This window comes from Rhynchophorus ferrugineus, unplaced genomic scaffold, assembly GCF_030347505.1.
Source record: "Rhynchophorus ferrugineus isolate W39M unplaced genomic scaffold, kcgeb_rfMv2 rfM5, whole genome shotgun sequence".
Taxonomy (NCBI): domain Eukaryota; kingdom Metazoa; phylum Arthropoda; class Insecta; order Coleoptera; family Curculionidae; genus Rhynchophorus; species Rhynchophorus ferrugineus.
Genome location: NW_027472584.1, coordinates 6,073,499 through 6,091,287, shown reverse-complemented (window position 1 = coordinate 6,091,287; position 17,789 = coordinate 6,073,499). Strand labels below are relative to the sequence as shown.

At 30.2% G+C, this 17,789-nt stretch overlaps 2 protein-coding genes across 2 annotated transcripts; one reads left to right on the top strand and one right to left on the bottom strand.

The window, feature by feature from the left end:
* The first annotated feature begins 15,757 nt into the window (after positions 1–15,757).
* On the top strand, positions 15,758–17,158 carry sau (Golgi phosphoprotein 3 homolog sauron). Its single transcript, XM_076406136.1, has one exon. The coding sequence runs from the start codon at positions 15,826–15,828 to the stop codon at positions 16,681–16,683; it is 858 nt and encodes a 285-aa protein (XP_076262251.1). The 5' UTR covers positions 15,758–15,825; the 3' UTR covers positions 16,684–17,158.
* Positions 17,159–17,197: 39 nt separating this feature from the next.
* On the bottom strand, positions 17,198–17,646 carry LOC143197600 (COX assembly mitochondrial protein 2 homolog). The gene is made up of 2 exons (XM_076406139.1): positions 17,449–17,646; positions 17,198–17,367 (listed from the first exon to the last, which is right to left on the bottom strand). Exons 1-2 carry the CDS (start codon positions 17,527–17,529, stop codon positions 17,200–17,202), a joined length of 249 nt encoding a protein of 82 aa, XP_076262254.1. The 5' UTR covers positions 17,530–17,646; the 3' UTR covers positions 17,198–17,199.
* Positions 17,647–17,789: the final 143 nt, after the last annotated feature.

Sequence of the window (17,789 nt, the reverse complement as noted above, 5' to 3'; positions counted from 1 at the left end):
GAAAATGGCGTGCAAAATAAACAAACCATAGAACGAAATGAACCAATCAGATTCCGTCGCAGCTCTTAGCATAACGAATAAAACAACTAATGTGTTAAAGGTAGAGATATCTACATGTTGGACATCGCGAAACATTTCGCCAAAATTTCCTATGATGTTAAATCTCTATTTCTCTATGAATAACACTCCGTTAGCGGTTAGCATCATGGTTCTTCTCGGAAAGTTTCGGTCTCCAAAAATCACGTATTATTTTGTTTATAACCATAGTTTTCACAATAGCATCAACGGCAATTCACATCTTGCAAAAAAATGAAGGAGTAACACCTTGAAACCGCAGTGATATATTAGCTATCTAAAGAATAACAAAGGTAAGTGACACTTTTATAAAATTATTGTGTTTAATAAGTATTTTATGTCGAAGATATGGCGGGCTTTTTGGAAAGAAGCTAAAAAGCGATTGTTGAATATAGTGTGATTAATATTTGATTATTTTTACATGTTGATGTATTTGTTACTTTGAAATATTTACATTGTTCTATGAATTAGATAAAATTATTAGTAATATGACATTACTGTATTTTTTCAATTGCTATTTCTAGTATTTGCACAACTTTCATATATGCCCAAACAATAATATATCGAAAAATAATGTTCCAACAACCCTTGGCAAACTAAACATTTTTACGTTGTTAATAATTATTTTATATATAATGAACATCTTTTCTCTCGCCAGTTGTGAAATACTTTTTCCATATTTGACAAGTTTTGTACTATGGAGAGTATCAATAAATGTAATTCCTTTCAATAAAAAATAAGAAAAAAAACTCATATTATTATGACACGTTTTTTCAATTACCATTTGCAAAATATTAATCAAAGTTAAATATTATTTCAGATTTCATAACAAGGTTCTTGCAAGTAAAATATAAATATATTAAGTTTTCATGTTTTTATGATGTTTTTATATAATTATATGTATTATTATTAACCATTAAAAAATATTAAATACATATTTATAATTCAAAAACATCTTTATAGTAATAATTAAATTACAAGAAAAAACAGGGTTATTTTCTCGAAACCAAAACCTATGTCATTCATAATCCTACCAATTTTTCCCACGTTCATTCAAATTTATTGGCCTGATCCGCGGCTCCCAGAACAACGTTCTGCTCATCGCCAAGCGCTGAACGTCATGCAGCGAATACTGGAACTCAGCAAAGTGCATGCGCACTATGACTTTGAACCAATTTTGAAAACTGTTCGGCACGAATATTCGCCGAATTCAGTTCTGGTCATGCGCATTTTCAATTTCCTCACGAAATTCGCCCCGAATGCTCAGGTCTGTACCCACCATTACAGATCGACAGTTTACTTAGCATCTGATGGGGATCCAACGACAGCTTCAAGGAGACTCCAAACACATCTGAACAAAATACCATTGTGACTGAAAACTTAATGTATTAAAGCCAATCATTACAAATAAATACGCAAGTTTACCTTGCGTAGAAGATCATACCTACCAGTAGATATAACTAATTTCCAATTTCCTCAAGCGGAGGATACTTATTTAGTGTTACAACGTAATATCACTGTAAGTCTCATAACGATTAAAATTAAAAGTGTTAAAGTCGAGTACTGGTCAACTTAAGTACCTGTAAAAATCTGGACAGATTATTTCATTAAAAAAACGTTAGCACAAATACATTGGATCCGATAATGATAAATTTGGGGATAAAAATAACCCGCCTGCATTATATTTCAAACGTTTTTTTTAATCACCATAATATATAAACTTAATATCATCGTATATATCTATTAATAAAATAGTTGAAAATTAAAAACAAATACTATGCCTTCAAACTAAAACTCAAAGTGGTTTCACCCGAAACAAAATGAACAAACAGTTCGTTAAAAACAAATTGAGAATTTGAAATATATTTTAAGTCTGACAACAGAAAATCAATAGAAAAGCATCAATAACCGTAGAAACTTAGCAGTTTAAAACGAGATAACCTACCGCAGTAAGCGAGGAATACATTAAATAAGAGTTACAGACGTTTTGTTGTCTATTTTGACCTATTTCCTACTCTGCGTCCAGAAGTATTCTACTATTTAATCACACCAAAAACCATCAATATTCTCATTAAAATATAGGTGTTTTGAATTTTTTTTTTTCAAATAATTCAATTACTGGTTGCTATATATGAGGGATTTTATCTTTTCAATAAAAAAAAGGACCCACATTGTCCCCACAGTCCATTAACAAATATTTAATATACATTGTCGTTCTTCGTACCACTAACAAATCACAAACAATCCAAGCACTAAATGCAATGGATGGGGGTCTAAATATACATACTTCATTTAATATATCAATACATCAGCTCTATGTCTTCTATATTCACATCCAATTTTGGTATATATACTATCTTTAAGAGCAGATTACAGACTAAATCAAATTTCGTAGTTTATTTATTTTTTTGGTCCTATTTAATTTTATTGGATTAGGAACTAAATGTTCATTTATGTTTCATTTCTGAGCCAGATTTCCATGGTTTTTTATATTCTCTATAACCCCTTTTAATCTAATTTTAACATCAACATTATCCACTGAAGTAGACCATAGACTAAACCAAGTTTGATTAATACATCAGAATTCGTATGATAACGAAACAGGCTAATTTAGGTTATTAAACGTTCCGATTAACAATTACATAATTGTATTTGTAGCTGTAAACTTCAATAATCTATTGTCATTTGTCCCTGCTGAAAAAATTACTTCAATTTATTGTCGGCTCTTTATTGCATTTAATTATAAATTATTAATAGTCATTATCTAGTACACCATTAGATAAAAAATATCATGTTTATATTAATTTTATAATAAACAAAATATAGTTTGGTAACAAAGTTAAAATGGCAAAAGCAGATAGTACACCATTCATAAAAATTAGCATTTAAATTGAAAAAAAAACCAATGTCAAAGATTCACCCTGTATTTCACCTATATAAATGGTAGGGGAGCGAATTTTATTCAAAGCTGTTCTGTTCGCAATTCAATCAGTATAGAAAATCATAATAGTTTCAAGCTTTATGTTTCGGCTTTTCGATCGTTGCGAACTCCCGCGATGGTCATAAACTATGGGGTATCTTTTGTATTGTTAGATTGTTTCTGATAGTGAGCAGATAAACTAGTATCAAGTTTATGTTATTTTCTATATAAACAAATATAAACAAGAAAATATTCTTATATTAATAAATTTGAAAATGACTTGTTACTAAGCTGTATCTTATGAGACAATTCAGTGAACTTAAATTAATAAAACAAAAACAAATATTATATAATATGTTTAGATACCCACCTACCATATGTCGGGTAGATACTTCCTTGCAATCTCAAAGATAGTTTAATCTCCTTGTCAATGACGATGACGATGCAATACAAACAGTTGTCCTGGTACCATACCGAGGATAGTATCAGATCAAAGATTTTTTATATTTTCTCCATTTCCTGACTACTTTTCCTATCCTGACTGAAATATGACTATATATATATATATATATATATATATTAGGTTTTGTCAACAATCAGACTATTTGAACACTGGCTAATAGATAAAATACTTTTACAAAATACAAATTGAACCGACTTCAAAAAATAAATAAGGAACTAACTAAAAAGTAATAAAATATTTTTAACAATAAAAATTAACCGATTTCGAAAAATAAATAAGGAACTTACTAAAAAGTAAACAATAATCAAAATGAAATTTAATTTTTGTATTTTAATTCGTTGTATAATAAACCTAAAAACAATAAACAAAAACTTGCTTAACATATCTACTACACGTATTTTATATTCTACTATATACACACAAATTAGCTTAATACCTACCTAAATATATTTATCTGTTAACAATATTATTTTAACTACTACCAACTGATCACTTCGAAGTCGGTGCCGAGCCTAAATAATTCAAAAATAATAATATATTTTTGTGACATATACACAAAATTAAATTACGAAAATAACAAGTCTTATTTGTTGTTAAAGTCTTGTGCAAAGTGGGTGCCGCCGAGCTCACTTTTGACTAAAAACAACGACGAATTGATGATTCGGAGCAGTGTTTGAAGATGATCAAGTGTAATAAACCCGAGTTTTTGCATCGATATGTGACAATGGATGAAACATGGCTCCATCATTTCACTCCGAAGTCCAATAGACAGTCATCCGAGTGGACTGCACACGATGAACCCGCTCCAAAGCGTAGAAAAAGGCAACTGTCGGCTGGCAAGTTTATGGTGTCTGTATTTTCGGATGCGCATGTAATAATTTTTATTGACTACCTTGAAAAAGGAAGGACCATCAACAGCGACTATTACATAGCGTTATTGGACCGTTTGAATGACGAAATTGCCGAAAATATCCGCATGTGAAGAAAAAGAAAGTGCTGCTTCACCAAGACAAATTGCTTCCTCGTCCACCGTATTCTCCAGATCTGGCCCCCAGCAACTATTGGTTGTTCTCAGATCTCAAAAGAATGCTCGCCAATTTTGAAGCAAAGGACAAATCGTACTACAAAAATGGAATCGAAAAGTTACAGGGTCGCTATAATCAGTGTATCACCCTTGAAGGGAATTATGTTGAATAAAAAAAGAACTAATTTGGTCAAAAAAATGTGTTTTACTATGATAGGCCGGGGACTTTTCAATTGACCTGTTAGATCTAAGTTATTCAGATGTGAATGAATGTGATAAATGATCATGATGTTCTTAATATTTCCAGAAAATACACATATTATACACGCTTATCTATAAAAGCAGTTTTAGGCATACTTAAATTTTAACAGGTTGGAATAACACTGTACATAGCGAGCAAAACGATATATTTTTAATTAATGTTTGAACCTCTGCATGTGGACAGCTTGTTATCTTTGACATACCTGTGTGCAATCAGATTATTGGGTCAATTTTGAATAAAGGTTAGAATTGTTATACTAACACCTAAGTTTTTCTAAAAACGATCGATTGGTTAGCTATCTATATATCTGTTACTTCGTCTTCACTAGTCACTAAAAATGAAGTATCATTAACTCCCTCAATTACTTATTCATCATACAGTTCAAACATACACTGTAAAAATCGCTCTGTGTTTTTTTGTGTGTCTTTGTGTTTTGTGTCTTTAAATATAGAAGAATTATTAGTATTCATTAAAAAAAAAATTTAATCGAAAAAATTATAAATCCTCGAAATATTCTCAGATTTTATAAATATTGCCTTCGTTATATCCCTGGTGAGCCGATTCAAAATTAAAAAAGACTAATACCACAAATTTTAATACGAGCTATTATTTTTGATAAAACATGCCATAACATATCCATAAATGTTTATATTATCTTAGCTGATGATGAATTAAATATTTCCAAACACTTACATGCAATAGAAAAGATCCAAAAGGAGGGAAGAGTACCACACGAATTGACATTTTGAAAATGTCATTTTGAACCGTTTCAACATCCCGATTTCATTGTTAGTCAAGTAAAAAAAGAGTTTTCTGGGGCGTATTATGACTGACGATGAAAACTGAATCTACTAAGACTACCAATTCCAAGTCCAAAAAGTCATGATTTAATCTAAGGGAATAATCTACATAAACACTGAAGCGCAATATTCATGACAATAAGGTCTTGCTGTGCTTATGGTGCGTAAATCGAGATGTTATCGATGCCAATTGAACGAATTGATCTCTCATCTTCTTGCTTGAGTTGTGAAGGATACATTGTGGCAACTCAAATGGAAAGTTCTTCCGCATCGCCCATACACACCAGGCATAGCGCCTTCAGATTACACTTGTTCATATAGATGCAGCATGGATTAGATGATCGGATCGCTGCCAGTCAAGCATCATTAGTAATGTCTGTTTAAAGCGAAAAAATAAATCGGCGATAGCGTTAGTCAGATTATTCCACTAGACTACTAACTAGTATTAAAAGCTAATAAATTTGTTGACATTTCCTTACAGTTTCTTATACATTACTACATTCAGTACTATATGGTATGAGCGCCGCATTTATTTAAACAATACAAAAATATGACACATGAATAATTAGGAATACTATTTAATTCCATTTACACATAAATAAATCGCAACGTTTTTTCGACAACAAGACTCAAATATTGAAAACAAAGTAATTAAAAGGATTGCGAAATTGATATCAATTAAAAGGAGATCAATGTTCTGGTTCAATGCCACTAATGATTCGCCCAGAAGATAACTATTGATAGACGCTAGAGGCTATTCATTTCCAGAGCTCGGATTTATGGGATGGATTTATGGAACACTTGTTTTACATCATGATAATGGGTTTTCTTAACTAGTATTATTTTTAGAGACTCTTCCATCAGAAATTCAATATTTTTAATTCTGCAACAACCCTATGCATCTGACTTAGCTCTGCTAGATTTGCTATTAATTATATTCAAAAAAAGCTTTGTGTTTACCCAGGAAATTAAAGCCAAATGGCCATTCTAGAAGATAAATCTAACAAGGACTTCAAAAACTGAAAAAAAGTATATAATTTTGTCCAAAAGATTACTGTGGGAAGGATGAAATAAAATTGGCAAAATAGATAAACTGTTTGCATTTTATTTAAAAAATATTACCATTTCTTGATCATAGTAATGAAATAAAAAATTCGACACTATCAATGTTCTGAAAATTTGTAAAAATTCCAATTAAAATTTGCGCCTGAAAAATGAACTTGAAATGATTAACTCTGGAAGAGTTTCGAAAGATTAATAAGTTTTTAAAACGTCATAACATTGAAATACTACCAAAAAGAAGTTGATTGCAATTATATTATTTATTATATAAAATTCAAATGCAATTAAGTCAGTATAATAAACATATTTTACATCAATATAATTATATTATAGCCCTGTTTTTTCGATGGTCTGTAAATGTACCAAACCAACAGCTGGAAGAAATTCAAAAACATTTTTTATAATTAAAATATTAACAACGCTTTTCTGTTTATTATTTTTGGGGTATTTCTGATATAATATACAATTTACATGGCAATCAAGATAAGCTATTTCCATGTTAAATTCCAAAATTGTTTTGCTGGACGCTTCTGTAATGAGAGTGTGTAAGGAAAATGTAGACCCCAGGGCTCATAACGGCCTGGATATACAGCCAGGCAACTCTGCGGTTTCTTGAGATGCCTAATATACTATAAGTAATGGACGTAAGATAGAACAGAAACAAGGATCCAGAACCCAACATTTCTTGATGAATAGTGTTAATATATTCAGGCATAAATACGCACCAACAAAATAAAACCTAAACTATTTAGAAATTACAAACTTAATTTTGCATTCAATATAGATACGCAAAGATAGTTTTAAAACTTCAAATTATAGGAGTTAGTAAAAGTACATTGTATTAGTACAAGAATATATACTAGATATCTGATATATGGTCATGCAACCATATATTGGAGTATTAAAACTCCCAATTTCTCTATATTTATCAAACGCTATTATTTTTTATCGAAACAAATAAATCAACTAGGTTTAATTAATAAAAGTTTTATCTACTATGATAATCCGATTATTTGAATCCATAGTTTGAAAAAATGAAGAAAACATGTTTAAGTTTTTCCCGTTAAAAAAACTCGATTTCATTTTACGGATAGTTGAAAATAGGGATGATCCCACCACTTTTGTCTTCCTATAAACATAAAACGCATCCCTTTTTTGTTTGAAAAATATCTGCGGTCGCACTTTCAATTGTTTTTGTTTGTTTTCTACAAGATACATATAATCCCTGGGATATATATATATATTTTTTTGCTTTATGGAATTACTATTTTATTGCCTAAACCAAATTGGTTTCTCTCTTGGTTGACAATATATAAAACTCCTTATAAAAGAACCTTCATACTTTATATAAATAACATAAACAAATATTATTGAGAATTATCACTGAATTTTCTACAGATATATTAATTAACAGATGTGGCAATAGGCTTAATGTTGAAAACCATGATTTAATTATAGCTTCATAAATGCATTGGTTCTGAAAATTAGTGGTTATAGTTGTTTCACTCTTAAATATTAATATATAATAGATTCATAATGACATAGTTCTATTCCTGTTCGATAATGCTATTGAAACTAAATAAATGGTTTTATTATTACATTTTATAATTTAGAGAATAAAAATTTTAAAGAGCAAATGTAGAGAGTTTAACATGATAATAATGATTTTTTTAATTTAATTACTGAATGAAAATTACCTTATACTCTAAACCTTTGAAATATTTTACACCGATATTTATCAAGCAATATCTTTAATACTTCATCATGAAACTATGTCGACTACACTGGTCGGTCCTTAGCTAACAAATCAAGATGATTACAAACATTTTTAAAATATGCAAACAACTTTCGATTTATTTGCTGTCTTTTTTGACGACGCGTTTCGCTAAAACACGAATAATTTTGATAGACATTTAAAATAGTCAAATCCACAAATATAATTCATTTGTAATAAAATATAACATATTTCATAAATTATATTTTATTGTTATTTACTATATAAACAAATAAAATATACTCTTAATAGCAGTTATCTTGCAGAAAATATTTTGGTAGAATTAACAGATACTACATTACGTACGTCATCTTTTACAAGGCACCAAGAAGTAATTAAAATAACCATTAATATAAATTGAAAACAATTGTTTGTGCTTTTCTTGAGTTTTGAATGTTTTATTACCTATATCGTTACAAAAATTGGGATACCAACTTAATATAAAAATACCACAGCAAAGAGATATATGGATTATAATTAACTAACGCAATTATGAATAACCTATTTATTTTAGCGCAAATTGAATAATATGGATGTGCACAACATGCACATTCAAGCTTATGCGATTCGAGCTCGCCAATGTTTTGCTTATGAATACTACTTAGACTACAGGTTTATGTTAATAAGTCGCGATTGGCTGATACCCTTAAAGCCAATATAACTCATGCCATCGCTCAAATTCGGCCAGATATATGCGCCAGAGTCATCGAAAATATATGGGCCCCATCCTAACGTTAAGATACCGTAGCGGGCATTTGATTGATGTTATATTCCAGTCATAATGACATACATTGGCCTTTCAAATAAAAAAGGAATATCATTACTACTCCATATACAGCTTATTTCATAGTTTCATAGTAAATGAATGAGCTTTTTAAAATGTTGAAACGCTGTCTTGTAAAAACAGTTATGTATTTATATTTATAATGAAAAAAAAATTAATTAATCTTAAACCAAAAATATACACTCAACATAACTCTCAGTTTAAAATTCCAAGGTAAACCACTTAAAAACGGATAGTTTACATTCGGAAACTTTGACCATAAAAGTTTAGAAAAAAGTAATATTGAAGACTCAAATTTTGATTGAATGTCATTATAATCTCACAGATCCAGTCAATGGTTCAAACTTCAAAAAAAAAAAATTAAATCAAGCAAAATTGTTAATCTCTTCTTCAAAAAAGTATATATAATTTTTTCTAGAAAATCTTCTGACAGTTGATACTTTCAAAATAGCATTGGATTAAATGCTAACAACTTTGAATTAATATAATTTGCATATTAAATAATATTTTTAGTATAAATTCATAAATACCAGAAGAAAAATAGAAATCAATAGTTTATTAATCTACACATTATAGTGTTCTATGACGTTAAAGTTATTTCATGATATATTTTAGTATTTCATAATAATCATATTATTTACACCCTATTCAACACAGAATGTATTAATGCAAAACCCATCTATACTATTATTAAACACAAACAAAAATAATTGAAAGTGCAGCTTATTTTTCAAATAAAAGGGGTGGGTTTTATGTATGAGGGAGTTCAAGATCGACAAGACTTGTTCCGAACCACTCGTGAATTGAATACTAATAGCGTTTCGGAACTAAACAAACTCTCTTAGCAACTTTCGCTTTTTCACACTTCGAACAAACAAAAACTGCTAATAAAATTACGTGTTGAAAAATGACTTTCCTTTTTTGAATTTAATTTGATAATACAATATATGTTATTTTGAACCATTACCAATTTAATTTATTATCGTATCAATTATATATTATTTTGAGAGAGTTTTAGAATTTGAGAAATGAATATGGTATTTGTTGACATTTATAGATGTGTATGTGATAGACATGTAAATTATATAATTTTTTATGTAAAATATTATAACAATTTTATATTTTATTAATATTAAAAAGATGGTTTATCTATTCTCAATAATAGCAAGTCATTTGAAGAGTCCCCAGCCTACCAAAGAAAACACATTTTTTGGCAAAATTAGGTGTTTTATTCAACATAATACCTTTCAAGGATGACCCCCCAACTTTTCGATACCATTTTTTCAGTACAATTTGTTCTTTGCTTCAAAAGAGGCCTCAGCTTCAACGATCACCTCTACATTCGACGAAAATTTCTTCCTAGCGAGCATTCTTTTGAGATCTGAGCAGCAGTACTTTCTTTTTCTTCAAATGCTGCCGGTTTTCGGCGATTTCGTCCTTCAAACGGTCCAATAATGCTATGTAATTGTTGCTATTGATGGTCCTTCCTATTTCAAGGTAGCTAACCTTGCCAGCCGACTGTTGCTTTTTCCCATGCTTTGGAGCGAGTTCATCGTGTGCAGTCCACTCGGATTACTGTCGATTGGACTTCGGAGAGAAATGATGGAATCATGTTTCATGCATTGTCACATATCGACGCAAAAATTCGGGTTTATTACGCTTGACCATCTTCAAATACTACTACGAATCATAAACTCGTCGTTGTTTTTGGTCAAAAGTGAGCTCGCGTGACACCCACTTTGCACAGAGCTTCCTCATACCCTAATATTCGTGAATGATATGATGAACACGTTCAGTTGATATCTTTAGAGTGTCTGCTATTTCATTCATTTTCAACTTACCGGCATTCAAAATAATTTTATGGATTTTTTTAATGTTTTCCGCGGTCACAACCTCTTTTGGGCGTTCACCGTCTTTGGTGCTCATTTCACCACCTCTAAACTTAGCATACCAATCCTTGATGGTTGATTTTCCTGGGGCAGTGTTCGGAAACTCGGCATCAAGCCAAGTTTTTGCTTCAGCTGTATTTTTTCCCTTCAAAAAGCAATATTTTATCAACACGCGAAATTCCTTTTTACTCATTTTTTTCACAATAACAATAGTTGCTTCACTCAAAATGCTATAATTCACAAACTAATGATCCGACAGCTGTTAAATTTATACACGCATCTTTTGAGGGTTAAGGCTCACTAAAAAACTATGTGTCAGGCCGGGGACTTTTAAATTGACCTGTAAATGAATGATCACATTATGATAATTTTTTAATCATATTATACCTATACTATTACTTATTATTATCATTTCTATCATATATAGGTACTATGTATGTATGTGATGTGATGTGATGTGATGTATATAGTACTATGTATGTATGTACTAGAGTGTTCAGCATTAAGCGTACGGACAGCAAACATAAGGCAGAAAATATTCAGCTTTACTCTGCTGATTGCCTATGGTCAATTCTATTACGAAATAATCACACAGATACATTGCATCCATATCTCGGGAAACCACGACTATCAGAACAATCATTCGGACCACCACTTAGTATTAATTATTATACATAGCTAGGTGTTGTTCATCAACGTTCATTATTCCATGTTCATTGTTCAATCTATGTGTCAAAGATAATACCACACTCAATTGTAACTCACTACTCAAACTCAAAGAAACATGCACTTTTAAAAGTTGCTATATTTTTATTTATAATTATATCAACCCAATAAACTAATTTTAAAGGATTTATAACAGATACTGTTGCTGTGTATTAAATAGCATCCATTACATTTGTCCATTTGTGACTCAGACAAGTCACGGCTCATATGTTGGAACACGTAGTAATCAGAGAGAAAAGGGTCTGGAGAATACGTCTATACGGTTTTGCAAGATGTGGTTGATCTTGCAAAACCGTATAGACGTATTCTCCAGACCCTTTTCTCTCTGATTACTACGTGTTCCAACATATGAGCCGTGACTTGTCTGAGCAACGATTCACTTCCTACGAAAATACCAAAAAATGGGTTGATTCGTAGATAGCCTCAAAAGATACATTGTGCTTTGGATATGGAATCTCCCTGAATTGCTTGAAAGATTTTTAAAAATTAACGGCTATAGATGGGAAATACTTTGAATAAAATAAGTTGTACCGATTTTTATATGTTTATATTAGATCTAGATGAAGTCTCACTTAAATTTAAAAAATAAGATACTTTTCTTATGATTTTTTCTTCCATTATTTCTTTGCGTATTTTTAATACATAATTGTACTATACGGAGTACTTTATACTATAAATTAAAAAACACTGAACTATACTTTCTAGTTAATACAAGAAATAGATATATAATATATAATACTTATAAGAAAAGAGTCTAATTTTAATATTTACTAGGGGTATATACGAGTTATGTAATATTGGAAGTTTATTAAGAATTTTATATAAGTGGGTATTAGTCCTTTTGGGTCTTAATAACATTCCAGAAATATTTTGCATCATATTACAAATATTCAATACATTTTTAGGGTGGTAAATGTTTAGCTTATTTGTAAAACATTTAGAATAATTGTTTTGCTATTAAGTATATATTATTTTACCATAATATTAATTAATTATTAACCATAATTATTAACCTATCCCTTGTATTTATTAAAATGAGTTTTAAAAAGCCTCTTGATTAATATTTATTTATTAAAAAGGTAAGCTGGAGGCCTTTTACTCCTTATTATTCAATATTTTAAACTTACTTATTACAACTTATATATATATATATATATATATATATATATATATATATATATATATATATATATATATATATATATATATATATATATATATGTATATATATTAAAGTCTCCTTTTACCAACTATGGGTTTATTTGGACTGGGCCTAAAGTTTAACGTGGGCCCCGGAACCACTGTCCTCAGCATTAGCCCTACCGATTGGCGAGTGACCAACTTTAGAAATCATCCCAGAAGACATCCGGTCTTACCCAGCCTGGTTACGGCTATTACGGCTTATTAAATAACATATTCTCTAGATTCAAAAGTGTTGGAATGTATGCAAACAAATCTTGAATTGAAGTTAAAGATGTTTCCTTTAAAAGTGCAAATTTATGATGAGCCAACTTCGACTATAGAAATACAGTATTGGTATTAACGTTTTATAAATATTTTTGATCAACAAATATTTTTTAAATGATAAATATTGAACATAATGTATTATAATATTAATTATCTAGTTACAAAAAAGATTGGGCCGATTTTACAACAGATGCAGTGACCTTTTAAAATAAATGTTCGTTGTTCAAATTCGGGAAAACCAGTTTTCTAAACATAAACATCCGTACGTCAAGGAAACGCCAAATCCACCGAAAACATTGGCGCTATCCGTGGCAGGTAATGACCAGCGATAACGCAATTTTGGCTTCAGAGCGTTTGGAAGAGGACCTCAATTTTGAAAAATCATCTGGTGCTAGTCGGTACATTTCTGATTAAATAGCCATGTTAATAAGCATAATTGCCGTCGTTTTACTAGGTAGCAGTAAACGTTGGGAACAACCGAATAAAAACAATCGCTGATAGACTGGTAATGTAAACTGGCAATGCGTCCACGATAACTTACTGTTTGGCGGCATTACTGGTCTGTACTTTTTCGAAAATGATATTGATCAGACATCACCTTTGCGAACGAGCCATAAATGACCTTAGAGTTAATATAACCCAAGTAATCAATAAAATTCAGCCAGCATAGTCATTATCAACTAGTGATGATACAAAATACTAGTGACGTGTATTTGGTAATAGGTATGAGCCTATAACTTAACGTAACAAATACGAGTTTTCTAAAATACAAGTTTGAAAATACTCATTATAGAAACGGGGGGCAGCAGACCCCAGCTTAATTGGGCGCGTATCGACAAAGAGAGTCCACAAAGCGGATAACTTGTAGTATAGTATTTCGTATTTTTGATACATATTTGGACTTGGAATTTGGAATACTTGAATAGACAGGCAGTATTGAGATTGAGTATAGGCAATGTATGTTATCATTTTAGAGAGTAATAAATAATTAAATCTAGATATTGGTCCGACGTTCCCTCGTGTTTGTTTATTTTATCAACATTCTATGAAAGTAGCGTAATAGTATTTAGGTATAATAAGGTAAGTTCGTAAAATATCCTAGTACTTACAATTGTACTATAGAATGGCCTTTTTCTATATTATTATTTTTTTAATGTTATTATATATTATATATATTTAGACAGTTGACTCTAGCTCTTGGACTTCTAAGAAATACTTTCAATGCCTATACCAACCAATGATAATAACAAATGTTTATGTGTTACAACAAATTATAATATTTAATTTCAAAATGTAAAATATATAATTGCGATAGTCGCGGGTTCGAATCCTGCCGGGGCATGGTCGTAAATTTATGTTTGTGATTGTTCATAGGCAAGAGTGTAAAATCCGACAAGGAAAATGATCCCAATCACGCCAGCAACCAGGCTAGGTAAGACCGGATGTCTTCTCGGATGATTTCTAAGTTGGTCACTCGCCAGTCGATAGGCTTAATGCCGAGGACCCGGGTTCGGAACCCACGTTAAACTGTAGGTCCAGTCCAGATAAACCTTCGTTGGTAAAAGGAGACTTTAAAATATTTAAAAAATATATAGACATATAAATAGCGCAACCGTCTGTAAATAACTGTGCAATTCAATAATAAAATACTAGGAAAAACATACATATATAACAGGTATGCACATCGAACTGGAGCCTACGTAATTGTTACTGAGAAAAAATACTAATTTATATCATCACTAAACAGTATAAGATAAAAATACTAATCCCTAATAAGATAAAAATAATTTAGATAATAGGTTACGGCAGAACTTGTTTTAAAGGGGTCGACCGCCGTGAGAAATATCAATATTAGGATATATTGTTTTCGATATATTTTTTAAAATCGATATATCCATATATATGAGGAAAAATAATATCGAAATTTTTTTAGAGCAACTAGGAAAAATAACTATATTTTAAAGAAAAAATATTACTACTGATATATCGGTAAAAAAAACAATTTCCTTTAAATATTGTAAAGAATCAGGATATTTTTAATAAACCTTAATAAGTTTAAATTACTAAGTTACGTATAATGTTTAAGAAATATCTTTAATTTTTTTAAAAAATACCGGAAAATATCGGCTGATAAATGTCGATATATCGATATCTTTTCAGCGTCCCTAGCTTGTTTCGTTCCACTTCGACATCCACTTTCTTATGATAACCAGGTAACCTCATAGTATCTCATTTAAATTAGAACATTATTATAGCGACATCTCTTAGTACACACTCCAAATGTAATCCCATTACACAATTAAATTTCTATTATTTTATAATATTAATATTAAGTGTAACAAATACTCATACGACCTTATAATATTAAATGTAATAATATATAAATGTAATAATATCTGTAATGCATTAAAATTATAAATGAATATAATACAAGTAATATATGATTTAATAGTTTATATTATTTCTGTAGAGATGGCGCGATAAGTTTTGACGTAAACTTGACATCTTTTAGCACAAATACACCTATATCAAAGAGTAAACGTCAACATCTGATAATTTAGATATGTACTCTGAAAAAAATGAATCGTAGTGAAGGTTTTGTGAAACGGCGAAATGTAACCCGCGAAAATACGGAAGGAGTTTCAAAAGAAGATAGTGATGATCGGAAATCCAGTCCCGATGATAACGTGGAAGATGAAGATTCAAAAGAAACTAGGCTTACCTTAATGGAAGAGGTTTTACTCTTGGGCTTGAAGGATAAGGAAGGCTATACTTCATTTTGGAATGATTGTATTTCTAGCGGTTTAAGAGGGTGTATTCTTATAGAGCTGGGCTTAAGAGGTAGAGTAGAACTAGAAAGTAATGGAGTCAGGAGAAGAAATCTTTTGGCTAGAAAGTTAATTGTTAAAAATGAAATTCCCGTGGGTGATGTTTTATTAGATGAAGCCTTGAAACATCTCAAGTATACATGTCCACCTGAAAGTGTTCAGAGTTGGATTGATTATTTAAGCGGGGAAACCTGGAATCCATTAAAACTACGATATCAACTTAAGAATGTCCGAGAAAGGCTGGCAAAAAATTTGGTTGAAAAGGGTGTATTAACAACTGAAAAGCAAAACTTTTTATTTTTTGATATGACTACACACCCATTAGCTAATAACATTACTAAAACCAAGCTGATTAAAAAGATTCAGGAGGCAGTTTTATCTAAATGGGTCAACAATCCACATCAAATGGACAAGAGGATGTTAGCATTAATATTTCTGGCACATGCAAGTGATGTTCTTGAGAATGCCTTTGCACCTCTCAATGATGATGACTATGAAGTAGCTTCAAAGAGGGTCAGAAAGCTTCTTGATTTAAATTTTGAAGAAGAAGCAAATAAACCCAACACATGTGAGGTACTTTGGGCTGTATTTGCAGCATTTACTAAATAATAAACCCTCTTTATTTGTAAAAATCTATAGTAGGTATAATTTAACATCTTGTACATTATTCATTAATTACTTGAGTACCCTTTGTGACATTCATTAAACCTCATGATAAATATTTATTGATTTTCAGTTGATTAGACTGGCATTTATATTACTTCTTTATAAATATATGAAAAAGGTGTAATAGAATTATGTAAATGATTATAGTTTATATTGATCTTTGTTAGAAACAAGAATAAAATGTATTTTCAGTTGCTGTGATAAATTGAAGGAAAGTATATATATTTTTGATCAGTCAAAAGGGTCAATCAATTTAGCGTACATTATATTTAACTAAACGTGAACTATTCACAATCTTTTTATATTAATTTTATCTATTGTTTAGGAACTTTAAAAATTATTCATTAGTATATTGATTTTAATGTTAAACATAACAGCATGTCATACATTTAAAAATAATAAATGTTTCAATTATTCAGTGTTATTTTATTTATTTCACCAATAAAAGAATTGAAAGTCTTATAAACTCTCTTTATTAGACTTTTCGGATAACATTTTAATTTTTGCTTTTCGTTCTAAAGACTTCTCATAATTAATTCGCCTCCTCTCTAAACGTTCCTCTTTCAAACACTTTCGCATCACACGATCTTCAGCATTACACTTTCCAAAGAATTTTAACATAGGGTGCTAGAATTAATAGAAATTGTTATACATAGAGTTAAATTATATATGCCTTGCGGCCTGAAGTATGGCGTGAAATATACTTACATCACTGTGACATAGCTTCAATAATCTTATTAATTCATTACATTCGGAAGTATGAAGATGTGGTGATAAATCAGTATGCATAACGGCACAATAATTATATACGACAAATAACCTATAAAACGTATACAATAGCGTACATCATATGACGGAAAATATGTTACACAATCAAAAGGGAATCAATACAAAAATGCGTATTTTATCTTAAGACATATATATATATATATATATATATATATATATATATATATATATATATATATATATATATGTATTAAATCATAGATATTATGAATAGCATTTAAACATTCTGGAAACAATGTATAAATTTAAAAATGTGCAAC

Excerpts from the sequence above, each read along its gene's own strand:
- sau (XM_076406136.1), top strand. The coding sequence starts at position 15,826 with ATGAATCGTAGTGAAGGTTTTGTGAAACGGCGAAATGTAACCCGCGAA.
- LOC143197600 (XM_076406139.1), bottom strand. The coding sequence starts at position 17,529 with ATGCATACTGATTTATCACCACATCTTCATACTTCCGAATGTAATGAA. Across the intron at positions 17,368-17,448 it reads TGAAGCTATGTCACAGTGAT|CACCCTATGTTAAAATTCTT; the intron begins GTAAGTATATTT and ends TATTAATTCTAG.